Source organism: Artemia sp. Qi Xiang Cuo, chromosome 11 (genome assembly GCF_049724085.1).
Source record: "Artemia sp. Qi Xiang Cuo chromosome 11, ASM4972408v1, whole genome shotgun sequence".
NCBI classification, from domain to species: domain Eukaryota; kingdom Metazoa; phylum Arthropoda; class Branchiopoda; order Anostraca; family Artemiidae; genus Artemia; species Artemia sp. Qi Xiang Cuo.
This window is the reverse complement of record NC_142804.1, coordinates 73926330-73947851: the sequence shown is the minus strand read 5'-3', so window position 1 is coordinate 73947851 and position 21522 is coordinate 73926330. Positions and strand designations below refer to the sequence as shown.

At 36.4% G+C, this 21522-nt stretch overlaps 1 protein-coding gene across 1 annotated transcript in view; it reads right to left on the bottom strand.

The window, feature by feature from the left end:
* Nucleotides 1-21522, bottom strand: part of LOC148947335 (putative chitinase 10) — a 68387-nt gene that overhangs the window by 4341 nt on the left and 42524 nt on the right. Inside the window, 1 exon segment of the mRNA XM_089097027.1 lies at nucleotides 12668-12963. Within this exon segment, the coding sequence (XP_088953153.1) occupies nucleotides 12668-12963 (296 nt within the window).

Below are 21522 nucleotides of genomic sequence, written 5' to 3'. Positions count from 1 at the left end.
TAAGGTTAGGCTAAGACCCTGGTAGGGTTTTCATCAGGGGCATAATTTCATCAAAATCCTGAGGGAGGGGGGATTTGGAGCCATTTTTCCGACACCAAGTGTAAATGACAGTAAAAACTAAAAAATAATCCGTTTGGTATCATAAAGGTACTGTTTATCTCTAAGTTGTTTAAGTATTTACAGTACCCAAATAATTCCCGCTCCCCTACCCAAAGAAAATACTTTGAATTCGACTTTCAATGATTTTTGTAGTTGTTTGTGCATTGTTTAATGTTTATGTGATCTTTTCATAATCCCCCTGCTACAGGCCATTTAGCCTTTGTGGGGATTTGTAGATTTTTATGTTATTATGTAATAATTATAATTAATTATTAAAATTAATAATTATTAATTAATTATAATATTGACACTTTTCTTGCTAATGTTCCTCCCGGACGATTCCCTCCCTAGATGGTTACCCTTCCAAAAATTGTTCCTGTTTATAAAATTTCGCTCATTTGATAAAATTACCAGTTCAATCAAAATTCCTTCTCTTGTACTTTATTTTCTTCCGTTAAGATGTGATGCATTCGTAAAAACAAACGTGCTTTCGCTCATTTATTAGCAAATGTCAACTTTTCTTACTTGTCAACCCACCAGATTCTTGATTGATCTTGATAACTAAGCCCCCTGGAGAGGTCACTAATTGAAGCTTTGTCATTTGACAAATTCACCTACAAAAGACCCTGACAATCGAGCAACAGACTACCACATCACCTTAAAGTACTCCAACAATAGAAAATAGATTACAAGCAGGTTTACTGTTACTTTACTGATTTCTAAATTCTCTATTTTAAAAAAAACTTGTCCGCATGCTGACCAATGGTCCGCATAGCAGGAATAGAATACTGATCTCCGATTCTCTGGCTTCGGCCGGAGTGCAATTTGTGGGTGGGGGCAAATCATCTGAGCCTTCTCATGTGTTCCTTAAAGATTTCTTCAGGTGCCTATTCGGAAGAGGGTTGACTCTTGGCTAGCTTACAGAGTCACTGACCCCCATTCAAAACTAAATAATCAGCAACACCAGGTTAGGTCAGGTTGTGGAAAACAGGGAGGTATATTCAAAACATTTTTATTTCCGTATTGTTTCAGTTAGTCATAACATCAACTATAACAAGAAGAAAAGAAAGATAATCACGGTAATGGTCAAGATAACTGAAAAGAACTAACGAAAGTAGATTGATTCATATATAATAATATTAATCTCTGGAAGTCTCAGCTATTTTGGATTTATTGATAGTGTAAAAAGGGAAAGCTTTACAATATATTTTGTTTTGAGCAAAGCGGCAAATGATACTTTGGCCTTTAGGCGGCTTAGAGGGCGTTATCCCTACTCCTATTCGTGGTAATTTTTATTTGTTTTAAGTTTGACTAAGAATATTCATTGCAATATCTGTCTGTTTTTGATCTCATTTATTCATTGGCATTAATTTCCTTCGGTTGAAATTTTCAATTATTATCTGATTACTTGTTCTCACATTTGGTTTAATTTCTTTCTTTAATATTATTTGTAAATAACAACAAAGACCACCCTACCATCCCATGTCCTCGTTTTCTTCATTTCTTCACGATTTTATGTTTTATAGCCCTGATAATTATAGCCTGATAATTTTTAAAGCTAATGTATTATCGAAGAAACTAAAAGCCCTCTTCATGAATTAATTATTAAAATAAACAAAAAATATCTTCACAACAAAACATAAAGAAAATTGATGGTTTTGTTTTTCTTGTTTTCTATTACAAGGTAAACCTAGTATGCATTTTACTATTTTATTGCTGAAGATGGCCTTTAGTTATGTAGCCAAAATTTTCATTTAGTTTCTTCTACAAGTCAATGTAATGACACAATTCTCTGCTTCATTACTTTTTTTTATTACTACGCTTTTCTCAGAAAAGCTTTTTTTTAAAGAGTATTTTAGATTAACGCGAGTATTGAGCAGAACTGGGTTTGTCAAAACTGGGTTTGTGTATTTGACGCACTGACCCAATGTAGAGAGATATACATTTTCTGAAAACTCACTAAGAATTTCACGACGAGCAGCTCTTAACAGACGTTTGGTATTTTCTTGGATAGAGCTATTCCACCAGTTATTAGAAGAAAAAAAGGTCCTACATCAAATTTCGAAAGGACATTTTTATGGCCAAATAAAAAGAGTATAAAAGAGGAAGAATTCAAGAGAATTTTTTTTTCTCACCAAGAAGAAAAACGTTTTGACACTTCATGGCGCAATATTACTATCTACAACCACATATTATTGTGAAACCTAATAGATAATCTGTGCTATAACTATTAGGTTGGCTCTTTGTGGTAAAACATTTTGTGGCAAATTTCCAACAGTCCCACCACTTTGTGGATCCCTCTCCCACTATTTATGAAATTCCAGCTGTTTCCCTGTTGTTGTGTTGATTAGAAGTTAGCACTAGCAATTTCTTATTTGCTTAAATTTAATCCAAACCTCCTTTTAGAAATCCTGGATAGGCCATTCAGTTAAATCATACCTGTGAGATGGGACAGTAGCAAACCATTTCGTCGAGTTACCCCCTTTGTTTCTGCTTTCGCAATCATGAATAATACAAATTCGCACCATTATTCAAAGTTGCTCGAGCTAATGAGAAATGTAAACTGGATCGTTTAAAACAAGTTTAACAGAAAAAGTGGGAGGAGGTTTTATACGCACCGAGACTGTAGTAGACAACTATTTTTGAGGATGATCGTACCAGTTAAATTTCTCTACTGTGCACTGACCCTAATATATGGAAAAGACTAAATTTTGAACTACAATATTCAAGATTTATTGCTGCTATAAAAATACTTTAAGAAAAGGACTTCTTATTACTTCATGTATGTGTGTGTACGTATACGTGTTGTGATTAGTGATTTCAGTAAATGTTGCACTAAATTCTGCCTTTAGCAACTAGTATAATTTAAAAATTAGGCTGTTGTTAAACCTTGTGGTAAATTAGTACATTTACATCTTATGTCTTACCCGAGAAGCCCCACTTTATTGTGAGATTTGTTTCCCCATGCCTGCTTGATCTCGACATAAACAACGAAAAACACCATCGTGGTTTAACATCCCATAATTGTATTTCTCCCACTCCCACAATGCTGTCTATATTTCCCTAGGCACAGATCCGACTTCTCCTCCTCTGCCTTCCCTCTGAATCCCAACTTATTACATTCCACAGCTCTTCAATATCTTCCCTGTTTGTTTGAGCCCAGAATCCTCCCTATTATCATAAATCCTTTCACTAAATAAATAACTTATTTTTTTACTGACAGAAAGGAGCAGCATTGAATCTTAAAACAAACAGAAATGATTCCATATCTGAGGGAGGACTGCCCCCCCCCCCTTCCTCAACTCTTCGCTCAATATTCCAAAAAACATTAGTGTTTTGAGAAACTTATTATTCCAAGTCAACGCCTTGTCGTTCTCAAAAAGTTGGGGCGAAAAGTCAAACTTTATCATAAAGTGCTAAGAATTGAGGGGGGAGCCCCCCCCCCCCACCTAAGATATAGAATAATTCAGATTTTTCTAAACTTTAATACTGCTCCTTAATTTGAGTTTAAAAAAAAACTTTACATTACATTTAATTTCTGATTGTTTTTCAAATCATGCCCGGACCAAACCAAAACATTGAAAGTTGTTTGTTATTGGGCCGCTTTTTTTATTTCCCTGTTTAAGAATTAAAATACTTGACTGCAATGAATATTTTGATAAACAAAATTTTGATGAAAATTGTTTTGTTGAATTCGTCCTTAATAATATTTTTGCTGCAGAATTTTGAGTGGATGGAAATAGGGTAGCCTATTATTGTTCATAAGGTTTGAAATTCTGCGTGACATTTGATCTTCAACGCAATAGAATCCACCACCACATTTACAGTAGCGCTACATGATTTTTAAGTACATTGTATAAATACGTCTAAATGCATTGAAATATCAAATATGAATAGAAAAAGAGAAATATTACAATTCAAAATCTCTGAAAACAAAGCTCCTGATAGCTCTTGTCTTACACCTATGAGAGTTCCTGGCGAGGCTCGTAATTACCACCACCCATCACCTTTTCCATCTCTATACAAGTATACATGTGAATATAATGTTTTATGCTAGATTGAAACATATTGTTATAACGGAAGGGGTACTATTACCCCTTCTTAGTCCTAAGAAGGGGTACCTTCTTAGGACCAATAACAAATGTGTAGACCTGAAATATTCCTGCAAATCAAGAGACATCAGATATCAGTCTCTCCCTCCCCAAAGCTCAATCTATACTCATCTTAAGCCTAAATGAGAGGTAGAATATTTGGGCATCAAGATGCACTCTTTGTGGAATCTTCACCCCCCAAACCCGCGAAATGACAGACCACCCCTTCTTCATACTAGCTGATGTGCACTTATACATCCATGTATTTAATTTTGTAAAATATGAAACAAATCAGTCAATTTTGGTCGACATATCTTCTACCCTTTCTAAAACCGCACTGTTTTTCTCTTGTCTACAGCATCTCTCAGTCTAAAATCATCATATTACTGAGTAATTTGCTACCTACAGAGACCAGCCTAATGCATCGATAATTACCACACTCACTCTTATCACCTTTTTTATGCAGTGGTTTTATCAGGGTTTTCTTAAAATCGCTAGGTACTTCCCATTTTTCAAACATTAATTTTAAAAAACTTACCGAAAAATAAGTAAATCAAAGAAAAGTAAAGGCCATTTTAAACTTAAGATCAGCAGATACAAATACCTGTTAAAATTCACACTCAAAACGACCAAAAATTACTATTAAAGAATAAATGAAACCCAAAACGAACAGAAATTAAATAAACAATAATAACAAAATAAACATACAAGTAATAAAATAAATGAATAAATAAATCTTAAAGCGAGTAATGTTTAAATTGAATATACAAATCAAGCTTAAAATAAAACAAAAATATTTTGCTATTGAAGTATAAATGAAACCCAACCAAAAGAAATTAAATAAACAATAAATGCAAGCAAACACAAAATAGATACTAATATAAATCAATAAAAAAAAACTTGAAACGAGTGAAACTGTAATTGAATATGCAAATCAAGGTTGAATCAAATAAAATTAACTACAAACAAGAGTTTGGGTATCGCCTCCCTCTCTCATAGTAAAAGTCTAAGACCTACTGCGTCATTGGCGCTTTACTGAAAACTATATGTGTCTTGAACAGTGTTGGAAAGTATAAACAAAATCAAATTGAATATTTGATATATAATAATATTAATTGTTGAAAGATACATCAGTTCAAGATTTTATTTCACTTTAATTTAATATTCCTTTTCAATGCTGTAAGAACTGGAAAAGGGAATATTTGTAATATAATTCGTTTTCAGTGAAGCGCCAATGACGCAGTAGGCGTTAAGTTTTTGGAGTTAAGGAAGGGGGAGTATCCAAACTCTTGTTTGTAGTGAAACTATATTCGTCTTGAACAATTTTAGGAAGAACTAATAAATTAAACTGAATATTTGATGCATAATGATATTAATTACTGAATTGCTAATTGCCTGTCCCCGGGCCCGGCGGGTTTTGTCTACGCAAGAAATTTTTTTATCTGACCCTTAAACTATTTTTAACAAAATGGATAACTCAAAATTTGTATCTGATGCGTTTGGGGGAAAAGGGTGTGGAGGGGGGGAAGTTGCTGCCCTCCGATAACTTTAGAATCTTAGAACGTAAACTAAAACTTTCAATTTCCAATCAAATGAACCCTATCTGAAGTTTATATGAGCATGCCTTCCATAAAAAACAAATATGCCCCAGGGTATATTTTAAAACGCCTGCCCTGGGCCCTGGGGGCTGTGTCGACACCAGAGTTTTTGTTATCTGACTTAAACTATTTTTAACAAAATATATACCTCAAAAACTTTATCTGGTGCATTTGGCAGAAAAGGGAAGGTGGGGGGGCTAGCTGCCCTCCGGTCACTTTTGACTCTTAAGAAGTGAACTATAACTTTCAATTTCTAATCAAATGAGCCCTCTCTGAAGTTTATACGAACATCCCTTCCATAAGAACCTTATATGCCCCCAGGGCATAACACTTACGACGCCTGTCCCCGGGCCATGGGGGGGGGGGGTTGTGCCGACATAGGAGTTTTGTTATCTGAACTTTGAACTATTTTTAACAAAACGATTATCTCAAAATTTTCACCTGATACATTTGGAGAAAAAGAGTGTGTGGGATAGTTGTCCTCCAATCTCTTTTGACTCTGAAAAAGTGAACTAGAACCTTTAATTTCCAATCAAATGAGTCCTCTCTGAAGTTTATACGAGCATTCCTTCTATAAGAACCAGATATGCCCCCAGGGCATAACGTACAACATCCTGCCCCGCGCCCTGGGGGGGCTATGTTGACCCCAGAGTTCTTGTTATATGATCTTTGAACCATTTTTAACAAAATGGCTACCTCAAACTTTTTATCGGATGCATTTGGGGAAAATCGGCATGGAGGGGCTAGCTGCCCTCCGATCACTTTTGACTCTTTAAAGCGAACTACAATTTTCAATTTACAATCAGATGAGCCCTCTCTGAAGTTTATACGCGCGTCCTTTCCATAAGAACCTTATATGCCCCCAGGGCATAACTTACAACGCCTTCCCCCAGGTCATGGGTGGTTGTGTTGACATCGGAGTTTTGTTACCTAACTTTTGAACAATTTTTAAAAAAAACGTCTATCTCAAAATTTTATCTGATATAATCGTTGAAAAAAAGGCTTGGGGGGCTAGTTGCCCTCCGATTTCTTTTGACTCTGAAAAAGTGAACTAGAACTTTTAATTTCCAATTAAATGAGCCCTCTCTCAAGTTTATGCCAGCATCCCTTCTATAAGAGCCATTTTTGCCCTCGGGGCATAACATACAACACCTGCCCCCGGGCCCTGGGGGTTGTGTCGACTCCGAAGTTTTAGTTATATGCTCTTTGAACTATTTTTAAAAAAATGGCTACCTCAAAATTTTTATCGGATGTATTTGGGGGGAAATGGCGGGGAGGGGGGTAGCTGCCCCGATCACTTTTGACTCTTAGAAAGTGAACTAGAACCTTTAATTTCCAATTAAATGAGCCCTCTCTGAAGTTTATAGACCATCCCTTCTATAAGAACCATATTTGCCCCCAGGGCATAACTTACAACGCCTGCCCCCGGGCCCTGGGGGTTTTGTCGACCCTGGAGTTTTAGTTATATGATCTTTGAACTTTTTTTAACAAAATGGCTACCTCAAAATTTTCTTCAGATGTATTTGGGGGAAAAAGGGCATGGGGGGTCCTCCGGTCACTTTTGACTCTTAAAAAGTAAACTAGAACTTTCAATTTCCAATCGAATGAGCCCCCTCTGAAGTTTGTACGACCATCCCTTCCATGAGCACCTTATACGCCCCCAGGGAATAACATAAAACGCCTTCCTCCGGGAACTGGGCGGTTGTGTCGACATTGGAGTTTTGCTATCTGACCTTTGAACTATTTTCAGCAAAATGGCTATCTCAAAATTTGTATCTGATGCATTTGGGGAAAAAAGGGCGTAGGGGCTAGCTGCCCTCCGATCACTTTTGACTCTTAAAAAGGGCACTACAACTTTGAATTTCCAATCAATCAATCAATCAAATCATGCCATAACTTACAATGTCTACCCCGGGCACTGGGGGGGGGTTTCGACCCCAAAGGTTTTATTATATGGTCTTCGAAATGTTTTTAACAAAATGGCTACCTCAAAATTTTTATCGGATGGATTTGGGGGAAAAGGGCGTGAGGGGTTAGCTGCCCTCCGATCACTTTTGACTCTTTAAAGTGAACTAGAAGTTTCAATTTCCAAACAAATGTGCCCTCTCTGAAGCTTATACGTGCATCCTTTCCTTAAGAGTCTTATATGCCCCCAGGGCATAACTTACAATGCCTAACCCCGGACCCTTTTTTGCTATTTCCCGTTATTTTTAAGGTTTATAGAGAAAAGTGAAGAGCCATATCAAAACGTAATCGTGTCAAACATAAGAACAAGAGATACTGATATGCTACAAACACTACTAACAACTCACTGTACCAACAAGCCACCTGAGATTAACACAGCTGCGCCCGCTCCTCCTCCATCCCAATCTATTCAAAGCTTCAAAGCTACTTCTACTGCCCCCCAAAATTCTTTATAACTACCGCAAATTTAATTTTATATATATATATATATATATATATATATATATATATATATATATATATATATATATATATATATATATATATATATATATATATATATATATATATATATATATATATTTCTTTTATCATTGAAATGGCAAGTACTCCTTGCCTCTACTTAAAAGACCGCTAAGGCACCTATGCACGTTTCTGTAACTATTTCAACCAATATATAATTTCTAATCAATATTGTAATGCTATTTTTTTAAATAATGATTATAGCTTACCCTAATAAGTCATGTCATACGGCTTTCACCACCCCATAAAGCACGTGGTAATTACGAGTAATCGAAACAACAGGGAAGACATAGCTAACCACATTCCTCCTCCTGAACTTTTTGCTCACCTCATTTGATAGTGTCCTTCCTTTTTACTGTGTTTTTGAAAAGAATAATATCCACTCCTCACAAGCCCCTATGAAAGCTGTATGCAATTCCTTCTCTTTTAAATCATCAAGCAGCATTTGTCTTTTTTCTTTTTTAATTAATTAATAATAGTTAATCTTCACAGGATCCCCACCACAGTCATGCGTGTATATTTGTGCATACCCCTGCTACACTCTAATCCGCTTCTCATTTTTATATTTTCTTTTCATCTTTAATCTATGAATAATAAGTATACCAAATTCTAATGTCTAAGTCAACACGACTGCGCATGCTCCCCCCAAGACCCTTTATGGGCTACCGTGAATATATATATATAATATATATATATATATATATATATATATATATATATATATATATATATATATATATATATATATATATATATATAACATCAAACATATGATTTTTTTCCTTATTTTCATGTTTTTTTCTAAATAATTATAGCTTATCCTAAACACAGCTTTCACCCCTTCATAAAGCACGTGGTAATTACAGGCTATCTTTGCGACAACCTTTAAACACCTATTCCATGCTTCTGTACTATAAATATAAGTATTTTTCTTATTTTCTCCTCCAAATTGAACCCCTCCTCCTCCACGACTTTTTCATTTTATATGATATTTTATTTTCATATTTTCTTTCGAGAACATTTTTATCTTTCTTCTAAGTCTGACGTTATGTGAATAGTAATTGAACCTGATTCTAGCAAGAAGGTCAAAAGACGTGAACACATCCCTCGTACAATTTGATCTTTTTTTATTTATTTTATGTATTTTTCTATCCTAATTTCATCCTTCTTTCTAGATAAAATCTGTTTAACAACTAGCGAAAGCGAATCCTATTTTAAACGCGTAAGATTGGCCTGCACTTCTTCTACAATAAATCAATAAAATCAGTACCACCAAAATTAAAAAATTTTGAAATTTTTCGGACAAAGCTTGAAGATTGTTTTCAGAAGTCTTTACCGTTCTAAATTTTTGTCGCAAAGATTTCAAATATTTTCTGCTTTTTTCGATTTTGCAAAAGTTTCAAATATTTCTGTTTTATTCGAGGAAATACACAGATTTTGAATTTTTACCCCAATAATTTTAAAGATCTTCAATTTTTGGGTCAATGATTTCACCAGTTTCATTTTGTGCCCAGTCCAGTGTGTGAAACTCATAATAACTATTTTTTGAACAGAGTCAAAAGAAAAAAACTTTGAAAAATTAAAAATCAGAGGGATGAAATTAGAAAATAAAATCCAAAGAAAAGGAAAATAATCAGCCTTTTTCCAAGGTGGGGCCCAATCATAAGGACAAATTTTAAGAATAGTATCCAAAATTTAGTATTTAAGGAAGGAAGGGTAGCCGCCAAACTCCAAGACTTTTTCAATATAGTCTGGTATGTTAAAAATACAATAAATATTTTTGTTAAGACCTGTAATTTTCTTAATTACATAAACACAATCTGGAAGTATCTACCCTACGGCTCACATGAATCATAAGTGAGTCAAGATTTGTTTCCAAAAGTCGCGGCGCCTTGCTCTAGAGAAGGGGATGAATTTATGCAATTGTAGAAAAAAGCCATCGACAGTACATAAAATTTCTCACTAAGAGACTGAAGAGAGTCAGGGGGAACGACTGAGCTGGGTCTTTTAGTTCATTTCTGGATCGTTTGGAGTGGTACCAACAACGTTTTCCGAGTGCCAGCATAAAACGGGATCCATATTAAGCGATTGGTCTGGTGCAAGACTTGTAAAGTGGGATGATCGAGCTGAGTGGTAGAAGGTTTATGCAACGAAGGGTACTCCCAGCTTTCTTGCACAGGAAGTTCTCACCCGATCGAGGTTGGTTTTCCAATAGAGATCTGTGGTTAAGTGGATTCAGAGGAGACGAAGGTCGTCAAGCTTCTTTACAGAGTTCATGAAGACGAAGTTGGGGTGTATGTCTGGCATTTGTGATCGGGAAATGAAAAGGGTGCGGCCTCCGTACGGGCTTTTTATTTGGTTTTATATAAAATTAAACTTTATTTTCTGAACAGTTTCAAACTTTAAGTCATATATTCTTGAGTTAAGGGGGCTATCAGAGTATAAAAACAGTATCTCAAATCACAAAACAAAATTCTTAGATCTGATTAAACAGGTATTTTAGTTTACCTGCGTGAAGGCACAGGTGGCGTAAGAACCACATATAGGAATACCACCGTATAGCACCTTGTAATATAGCCGATGTTCTCTGAAGTGAAAGAGTTTGTAGTATTTTGTCATTTGAAGTATACAAAAATGCAGCATCTTTCCGTGATCTAAAGTCACTATTCTACTGTCGCAAGTAGTAATAATAGTCGCAAGTAGCAGTAGTAGTTGCAAGTAATGGTAGCAGCGGTAAGTATTAGTAGTAGTCGCAAGTAGCAGTAATGGTTGCAAGTACTTACAGTAGTAGGCAAGTAATAGTATTATTTACAAATAAAAATAGTGGTCACAAGTAATAGTAGTAGTTGCAAGCGATAGTACTAGTAGTTACAAGTAGTAAGAGCAGTCGCAAGTAGTGGTAGTAGTTCCAAATAATATTAGTAGTAGTAATGAGTAGTAGTAGTTGTCAAAAGTTGTAGTAGTTGTCGCACGTATTATTAGTAGCAGCCACAAGTAATAGTAGCAGTCGCAAGTAGTAGTAGTCGCATGTAATAGTAGCCGCACGTTGTATTAAAAGTCACAAGTAGTCGCAGTAGTCGTAAGCAATAATAATAGTTGCAAATAGTAGCAGTGGTAGTCACAAGTAATAGTAGCAGTTACAAGCAATAGCAGTCACTAGTAATAGTAGCAGTCTCACTTGGTACTAGTGGTCACAAGATACCAGCGGTCGCAAGTGGTAGCAGCAGTAATAGCACTGCGTAGTATCAAAATGCGCATACTGTGTTTTGGTTATTCCAACACCCCCCTAAATATACCCTAAGAGTTTCTACCTAATACCCTCAGCTATTTCTGAGATATTTCTGCTACACTTTCTTGATAAACCGATGCACATAATGTGTTTGATTTCGTTCAACACCCCCTTCAGCATTCCCTGAAAGTTCCCTGAAAAACCCAAATTCCCTGAAAGACACATCCCCCTCTTCCCGACAACAAACCTTAAATGTAAAGAATGCGCAACTTGCCTCACTCACAGCCCTTACTCTAGGGGCTCTGGGGGCTCGTGTCATCCCCAAAGGCATAGTTATTTCGTTTTTCAACCATTTTGAACAAAAATTCACCTCAAATTTTTATCGGGTGTCTTTAGGGAGAGGGAAGCTAAAAAGGCGTGGGAGGGGGGCTGTTTGTTCTAGTGTCACTTTTGACTCTTAAAAAGAGTACTAAAACTCTTAATTTTCAATCAAATAAGTCCAACCTTACGTTCCTTCAACCACTCATTCCACTTGAAGTGGATATGGAAAAAAATAAACAATATATTGAACGCTTATGGCTCGTTAATAGAGGCAACGCTAGAGCGCTGCCTCTGAAAGTAACTACAATCTGCATTACTTCCAGCTGAGTAACTATTCTCCATCTCTTCCCGAAAATTAATAATAAGACTAACTGACCGAAAGTCATTAAAAGGACTTTCAATTGCGCCAGGGACGGATCCAAGATTTTTTTCGGGGGGGGGGGTTACTAACTTTTGACTCAGTTTTTGACTAACTTTACTGATTTTTACCCAGGTGTTACTAATTGTCGACTTATTTTCGACTCGGTCAAAACTTTCGGGAGGGGGGGGTTCAAACCGGGTAACCCCCTCCCCCCTGGATACGGCCTTGCAATTACGTATACAACATTTACACGAAGAATCTGCCCCAGAAAAATGTTTCTCTTTTTATGTATATTAATAGTCAAATGACATTTTCCCAGAGGGTTAACCTGACAAACTCTTACAAGTGTGAAAACCAAAGAACGGTCAAAAACATTATACTAAGCCTGAGCAAGATCGATCGTAACCCTTCAAAGAGGGTCTGGAGCCAGATAGCATCCGAATCACTCAGACTACACATCATTTTCATGAAATATACCTACCCTTGAATATTTTTCTGAGCCTTCATTCCAGCCTCCAATTGCAATCCAAGTTCTGAGTTTTGGGTTCTTCAGTTTCAAATTGTTGAAACGAGTATATGCTCCTTTTCCCCAGTTGTCATATAAATCATTCCATTCGTCTAGGCTTACAATTCGGTTGTCAGAACTTAGCCCAGCAAAAGTGTACACCAGGTCAGTGCAAATTTCTGGATCAATATTTTCAACATCATATTTGCCATTACCTGGGCGGTACACTGCCCAACTTCCATAGTAACAAAAGAATAGTTTGTCACTTTTGCCTGTTGGAACAAGAAATAAGAGCATTAATATACAAACATATATGCATATAAGTATGAATATAAATAAATATATATATAAAATTAAAAGCTCTAGTGTCCTTCTAAGGACTGAAAAAGATGATAAGATAGCTTGCTACTGCTTAAATATGCATTGTGCCTCCATGTGCCATCGCACCCCCATATGGCACATAATTAAAATTTTAAGACATCTTCTTCATCTTAATTTAAAGATATTCATTTAATTGAAACAAGATATGAAGTAGGGGTGGTTATCTACTTTTATTGTTTTTTCCCTTACTTGTCAGTATGTCAACTATAGTTTCAGTAAATAAAGGAGCAAACAACAATTCGTTAATAGATAAATTTTACTGCTGGCTTTGAATTTAATCCACCTAACAACTGGTGAACAACTGGTGGTTGTAAAAAAAAATCTGCGCAAGTGTAGTTTAAAGTGAATACTTTAAAGAGATTCTTGATTTTTTTTTTTTTTTTTTTTTTTTTTTTTTTTTTTTTTTTTTTAGAAACCTGAAGGTTAATTCTATGACAAACAAATGTTTTGTTTTCAGTAAGTATTGGTGGTTATTCAAAAGCTGTTATGTCAAGTTATCTATCCAACATATGTTTATAGCCTTCATAATTGTATTCATTGGTTCAGTTGCTTTTTCTCCTAACATATTTGGCTCTCGAGATACACAGAAGTTATCTAGCCTTTTTCATATTGTTTTATGCCTCTTGTCTTGCTAATAGAAATGTTTGAGAAACTGAGTTTCGAATTCCACAATTTATTTTTTCTGTATTTTGGACGCCTAATAGTATCTTAATTTTACAAGCAACAGGTCCTTTCATACAGTCAAAAGTGATTAAAAAAACCTGTCTGTTTTTACCTCTCATTTAATATTTGTGTTATGTATCCTAACGCCTTTTGGGCTACTGTGTAACTGCAGCCAGTATCTTTCTGACTGTTTAAAGTTCCGAGCACAGTGAAAACTAAACATGAGAGTTTGAATTGGGTAACGAAAGCTTAAGGAATTTAGCAACGTATTAAATAATGACTAAGACCAAACAATCAATCAATCAACATTTTATTTTTAAATAAATGAACAAACGGAACAATTAACATGAACATTTCGACTCAAAGCAATGCTTTTGCGAGTCACACCTTCATATTGGTAAACAAATCTATATCACACTATGAAATGAAAAGAGGAGAGCTGATAACATAAGAGAGGGATAATGAATTAGAAAGGAAAGAATTGAAAAGAGGTGGAGTCAAAGAAGGATAGTGAGAGGATAAGATACAAAAGAAAAATAAAGACATTAACTCATGCGGTATCAAATACTGTGTAAGAGAGGCATCGTTTTTGGAGTGTGCCAAATGATTTTATGGATTGAATAGATTCATTAATTGATTTCCAGACAGAAATACTCCTATAAACCGGAGAGTGTTGAGACCTTGTAAGCCGTCTTCTCGGTAGCACAAAATTGTTCTGGTTGCAGTGGAGAGCTCTTCCTCGATGGATTGTGTTACAAAGTTCGAAGTACCTGGAAACACCTTGAGGAATTCTATTCGATATTGCCGAGTGTGCTAAACTCATATTACTAGCGTTGATTATCTCTGTTATATCTTTTGTTCCAGTGTCTCTCTATAGGTCTTTTGAGGGAAATAGCCTGGGGAAGCAATATGTGGCCTTGACTGCACGGTTTTTATGATCTCTTTAATGATTTTAGATAAGATTTGAACGTATTGCGCCAGACAGAACAGCCGTAGTTCAAGTAGGGGAAGACAAAAGCATTGTAAAGTATTTCCATCATGTCAGCACTTAGAAGCAGGCTAGATCTATGTAACATTGATGTTTGCTGTGAGACTGTTGAAGACAGCTGGGATATGTGATGTTTGAACGAAAGAGAGGAATCTACAAATACGCCGAAAACCTTTGTGACTATGGTCTAAGGAATGGGTTTTCCATTGATTTACAGTGCGACAGTGTGAGACAATGAGGAGTTTGAAGGAGCAGAAGTGAAGACTATGATGCAACTTTTTGTAGCATTTACCTGCATTTTGTTACGAAAACATCAGTTACATATTTCGTCAACAGTTTTTTGGGACTTTTTTGTAGTAGACTCAGATGATTCAGCAGCAATGAGGAAATTTGAGTCATCAGCGAATAGTACTGGGTGTGCGTTTATAGTAAGACATGTTGTCAGGTCATTGATATACAAAATAAACAAGAGCGGTCCAAATTTTGACCCCTGAGGTACGCCAGATTTTACCGGCAATTCTGCCGACATACTACCCTCCACAATTACACACTGCTTACGATCAGTCAGGTACGATGAAAACCACTCGTGAGTAACACCATATATTCCAAATGAATTTAGTTTTGTGAGGAGGATTGAATGGCATACCGTGTCGAAAGCTTTAGTGAAATCGAAAAAATCCCTAGTACCTTTTCTCCAGCATCCTGGTTATTTAATGAGTATTCAACTGAATCAACTAAGGTATGCAAAGTTGAATGATAACGCCAAAGCCCGTATTGATGGGGATAGAGTAGCTGCTTGCCATCGAGGAATCTATGTACTCTATAATAAACCACTCGATCAAGGACTTTTGATATAACCAGTAGAATTGATATGGGTCAATAATTAGAGATAAGACTCTTGTCTCCTTTTTTTAGAGGGGAAGGACTTGGGCCGTTTTAAACACATTAGGATAAACTCCGGTTGCTAGTGAAAGGTTGACCAAGTGTGTAAGTGGAGCTACAAGACCTGCAAAGGCCTTCTTCAAGACATAGTTGCACAGCCCAAAGGTGTCTTGGGTTTTACCATCAGGCGGCTTACTGATAAGTACTAGTAATTACTCTTTCGTACATGGGGCTAGAAAAAGACTTGATATTGTTCTACTGTGGGTTTGTTCAGGAGATGGGCCAGAAGCATGTAGAGATTTCTGATTAACGAATAATTGATTAAAAGCGTCAGCACGAGATTCGCTTGCTACTGTCTCACCACGTATATTTATTATTCCTTTAGGTATGGCCACCTTCTTCCTTTTTTGACATATTATTTCATTAACAACCTTCCATACTTTTCTCAAGTTACTCTTACATTCATTTATTCTCTCCGCATAACACCACCTTTTTGCATTACGTACTAATTCGTTTAATTTATTTCTGTACTTTTTGTATGTCTCTCTCGCTTCAGGAGTTGTACAATTATAAGCTTTCAGGTACAGTCTATTTCTGTGTTCGGTAGACTGAACGAGACTTTTCGTCATCCAAGAGGTTTTAGGAACACTTATGATCCGACTTGTTCGTAGAGGAAAAAACCGTTCTGTTAGATGTTTAAGCCGGCTTGTGAGTGCATTTGCTGCCATATCAGCCGAAGACGCATTAGTTACAGCAGACCAATCATTCGATTTCAGGGTTTCAGTGAAGTAATTAATATTTTTTGGGGAAAAACTTCGATACTTAAAAACAGAATTAGGCGCTGGCTTAGTTAACCGGCTTGCCCCTGTTGAGACCATTGTGATGACTGGGTAGTGATCGGAAACATCAGATGTTATAACATGCAAGGTAAAATATGTGTGAGGGTCAAAGGAAAGGAATATATTTTCAATCAGTGTTGCAATATTTCTAGCTGTACAATACCGTGTGGGAAAGAATACAGTGGGGAGAAGAACAGATGATACGGTTGTATCAAGGAACGAACGCGAGTTGTCGTCACCGTTAGTCGTCAGCAAGTTGATGTTAAGGTCACCCATAAGACAAGTATTTTTACCTTGACCTCATTCATTAATCTCCGACATAAGCTGCTCAACTTGCAAACAGAAAATGTCACTTGGAAATGGCGGTGGCTTATAAAAAAGGCATACGAAATCTACTGGATATGACTTTCCAAGAATTTCAATGACTATTGAGTAGACGGATCGACTACGTTCGACCACACCATTAAAAATTGATTCCAAGTAATCGTGGCGCGTGTAAGAGATATATTCATTTACAAATAATGTAATGCCACCGGGGCACTTTGTTACGCGCCGTGGAAGATGTATGGCTTCAAAACTGGGCAAACAATATGGCGACATGTCATCTTGAGAAGACAGCCAAGTTTCAGTTAAACCATCTAAACTAAAAGGATTTTTCTTTTCAGTAGTGAATGAAAGAATATCATCCCATTTGTGTTTAATTCATTGAACATTATGGCAGAAAACATTAAACTTATCATTAGTAGAAATTGCAGGAAGTATTTCATTAAGATATGCTTAGGGTGTTGCATATGAGCAGGACAAGGCATTACCCTGTCTATGACGGGATCAGTAGCTGACTCGTCATCGCATCCTGGCAGATTTAGAAATACGGTTTTCAGCAGGGACTGTTCAGTTAAGAATGAAAAATCATTCATCGTCGAGATCCCCGATGTTTTTTATTTTCATCAATTAGACTAAACAATGATAGTGGAGGAAAATAATAATAACAGGAGTGTTCTGGTGTTTGTAGTGTTTCGTCATGATGTGTGCTGATGATGACTTGTACCGCCAAAAACGAGCTGCCAACATATGAAAAAATCCCTGTTCCTTCTCCTTTTTTTTGAGTCTGAGAAATCCAACCGTCGATCACAACAAGAAGAGAGGCATAAGCAGGAAATAGAGAAGGAAAGCCATAAGCAGAATAAGAAGTAGAAAGAGAAAAAGAAATGAGAAATAGAAGTAGAAAGAGAAAAAGAAATGATAGCACCAAGGTAGAAAAGCAACAATGTTACAAATTAATTACACCCATGGATATTATTATCAATACACTTTCTTAGTTTTAAATACCCCCGATCGAAGTATCAGGATATTTTTTCAAAATGATAATCTCATCCTTATTTGACACTTTACGGCCACTTGTGTGTCCGGTTTTAACCATAACCTTTCCATCAGTGGTCCAGACATTTTTTAGTCCAAATTCAGTTTTTGCGTGTGCGAATAACTCACGTTTAGTTTTTGTTAGGCATTCAGTGACAGACATTCTAAACCCCTTGAGTTGCTTCCTATTTTTTCAAATCTGCGACCGAACTCTAAGGTTTAAAACGTCACTATAATCGGTCTTGGCAGATTTGAAACTTTGCGTCCTATTCTTCGGGCAGAGATAATATCAGAAGCATCTAAAGGAATGCCCGGAAATTTCTGCGCACATAGTTCCATAAGTTTATTTTCTACGTTCTCCTTGATAATAGTGTTCGTGGTGACATCTTCTTCGAGGCCGAAAAATATCAGTTGGTTACCTAGTGAGTAAGAGGGACCCAATAGATACGAGACGAACACTCTTCTGCCATCTATAGTCGTGTCTAACGATACCTAACCACATAGACAAGGCTATTGATCCACGAAGGAGACTCAATTTCTGAGAAATTGATTTGCATAGCCGACGGGGAATTCTAATGTAACATTAAGAAACAATATGGCTTCTCTGGTCTTTAGGTCTGAGAGATAGATTAATATTCTATTTTTAAATATGCCTTCTCTGGTCTTTAGATCTGAGAGATAAAGTAGCATTATATTTTTTAATATCGCTTCACTGGTCCCTAGCTCTGAGAGATAAATTAATATTCTATGTTTAAATATGGTTTATCTGGTCCTTAGGTCTGAGAGGTAAATTTTAATATTCTATCGAAGCGATAATAGTGTAACTAGGAACACCTTAGATTTTTAGAAATTCATACGAAATCAAGACAGATTGAATATCTTTACGCGGGAAATGGTTTCCTGGGAATTTCAAATGTGACATCGCAAAAGAATTCCAAAACAAAAGGAACACACAGAAATTACTTTTAGGGGAATATTTGGGCGACAATAAATTAATCGGCATTTTAGGGATTTTTTGGGCGAAAAAGTTTGAGACATTTTAGAAGATGATTTGGGGTGAAACTCTGTGGTCGTTATAATACACAGGTTCCATTTGAACAGTTTTGTAGGGTCCCCTACCCAAACCCCAAAGGGGCCCCCACCCAACTTCCCCCCCCATTTTTTACACTTTTTTTGGCGCACTTGAGACACAAAAGGGCCCCCCTCCCCCAGGGCCCCCAAAGGTCCCCCTCCCCCGGGCCCATCCCCCACAGACCCCAAAAGGGCCCCCCTCCCCCTGGCCCCCAAAGAGCCCCCTACCCCCGGCCCCCCCCCCATTTTTTTAATACTTTTTTTTGCGCACTTGAGACACAGAAGGCCCCTCCACCCAAATATTTGGCTCCCCAACCCCCTAATATATCTTTTCAGAACAAGTTCTTTAAGTAATGTCCCTCCTAAACCAATTTTACAACTCGAAGTATTCATCCTTATCACCCACAACTTTACATTATGGCTTTTTGAATACCCCAACACCAAGCAATACTTTTACAAAGGCTTTATTATATCTTTTCAGAACAAGTTCTTTTCTTAATGTCCCTCCTAAACCAATTTTACAAGTTAAAGTACTCATCCTTTTCACCCACAACTTTACCTTACGGCTTAACAAAGACAAACACTTGGACTTGCAAACACCAACCCAGACATACAAACAAATAGATTCAGACATACAAACAGAGAAAGACAGACACTTTAGACATACAAACCAACAAAGACAAACACTTGGACTTGCAAACATCAGCTCAGACATGCAAACAAATAGATTCAGACATAAAAACAGAGAAAGACAGAAACTTTAGACATACAAACCAACAATGACAAACACTTGGACTCGCAAACACCAACCCAGACATACAAACAAATAGATTCAGACATACAAAAAGAAAAAGAAACACACTTTTGACATACAAACCAAAAAAGACAAACACTTGGAGTTACAAACACTAACCCAGACATACAGAAAAATAGATTCAGACATACAAACAGAGAAAGACAGGCACTTTAGAGATACAAACCAACAAAGACAAACACTTGGACTTGCAAACACCAACCCAGATATACAAACAAATAGATTCAGACATACAAACAGAAAAAGACATGCACTTTAGACATACAAACCAACAAAGACAAACACTTGGACTTGCAAACACCAACCCAAACATACAAAAAAATAGATTCAGACATACAAAAAGAGAAAGACAGACACTTTAGATATATAAACCAACAAAGACAAATTCTTTGACTTGCAAAAACCAACCCAGACATACAAATAAATAGATTCAGACACACAAACAGAGAAAGACATGCACTTTAGACATACAAACCAACAAAGACAAATTCTTGGACTTGCAAACACCAACACAGACATACAAACAAATAGATTCAAACATACAAACAGAGAAAGACCTGCACTTTAGACATACAAACCAACAAAGACCAATTCTTGGACTTGCAAACACCAAACCAGACATACATTCAAATAGAATCAGACATACAAACAGAGAAAGACAGGCACTTTAGACATACAAACCAACAAAAACAACCACTTGGACTTGCAAACACCAACCCAGACATACAAACAAATAGATTCAGAAATACAAACAGAGAAAGACAGGCACTTTAGACATACAAACCAACAAAGACAAACACTTGGACTTGCAAACACCAACCCAAACATACAAACAAATAGATTCAGACATACAAAAAGAGAAAGACAGACACTTTAGACGTACAAACCAACAAAGACAAACACTGGGACTTGCAAACACCAACCCAGACATACAAACAAATAGATTCAGACATACAAACAGAAAAATACATGAACTTTAGACATACAAACCAACAAAGACAAATTCTTGGACTTGCAAACACCAACCCAGACATACAAACAAATAGATTCAAACATACAAACAGAGATCGACATGCACTTTAGACATACATACCAACAAATACAAATTCTTGGACTTGCAAACACCAACCCAGACATACAAACAAATAGATTCAGACATAAAAACAGAGAAAGACAGGCACTTTAGACATACAAACGAACAAAGACAAACACTTGGACTTGCAAACATCATCCCAGACATACAAAAAAAGAGATTCAGACATACAAACAGAGAAAGACATACACTTTAGACATACAAACCAACAAAGACAAACACTTGGAATTGCAAACATCAACCCAGACATACAAACAAATAGATTCAGACATACAAACAGAGAAAGACAGACACTTTAGACATACAAACCAACAAAGAAAAATTCTTTGACTTGCAAAAAACAACGCAGACATACAAACAAATAGATTCAGACATACAAACAGAGAAAGACATGCCCTTTAGACATAAAAACTAACAAAGACAAATTCTTGGAGTTGCAAACACCAACCCAGACATACGAACAAATAGTTTTAAACATACAAACAGAGAAAGACATGCACTTTAGACATACAAACCAACAAAGACAAATTCTTGGACTTGCAAACACAAACCCAGACATACAAACAAATAGATTCAGACATACAAACAGAGAAAGACAGGCATTTTAGACATACAATCAACATAGACAAACACTTGGACTTGCAAACACCGACCCAGACATACAAACAAATATATTCAGACATACAAATAGAGAAAGACAGACACTTTAGACATACAAACCAACAAAGACAAACACTTTGA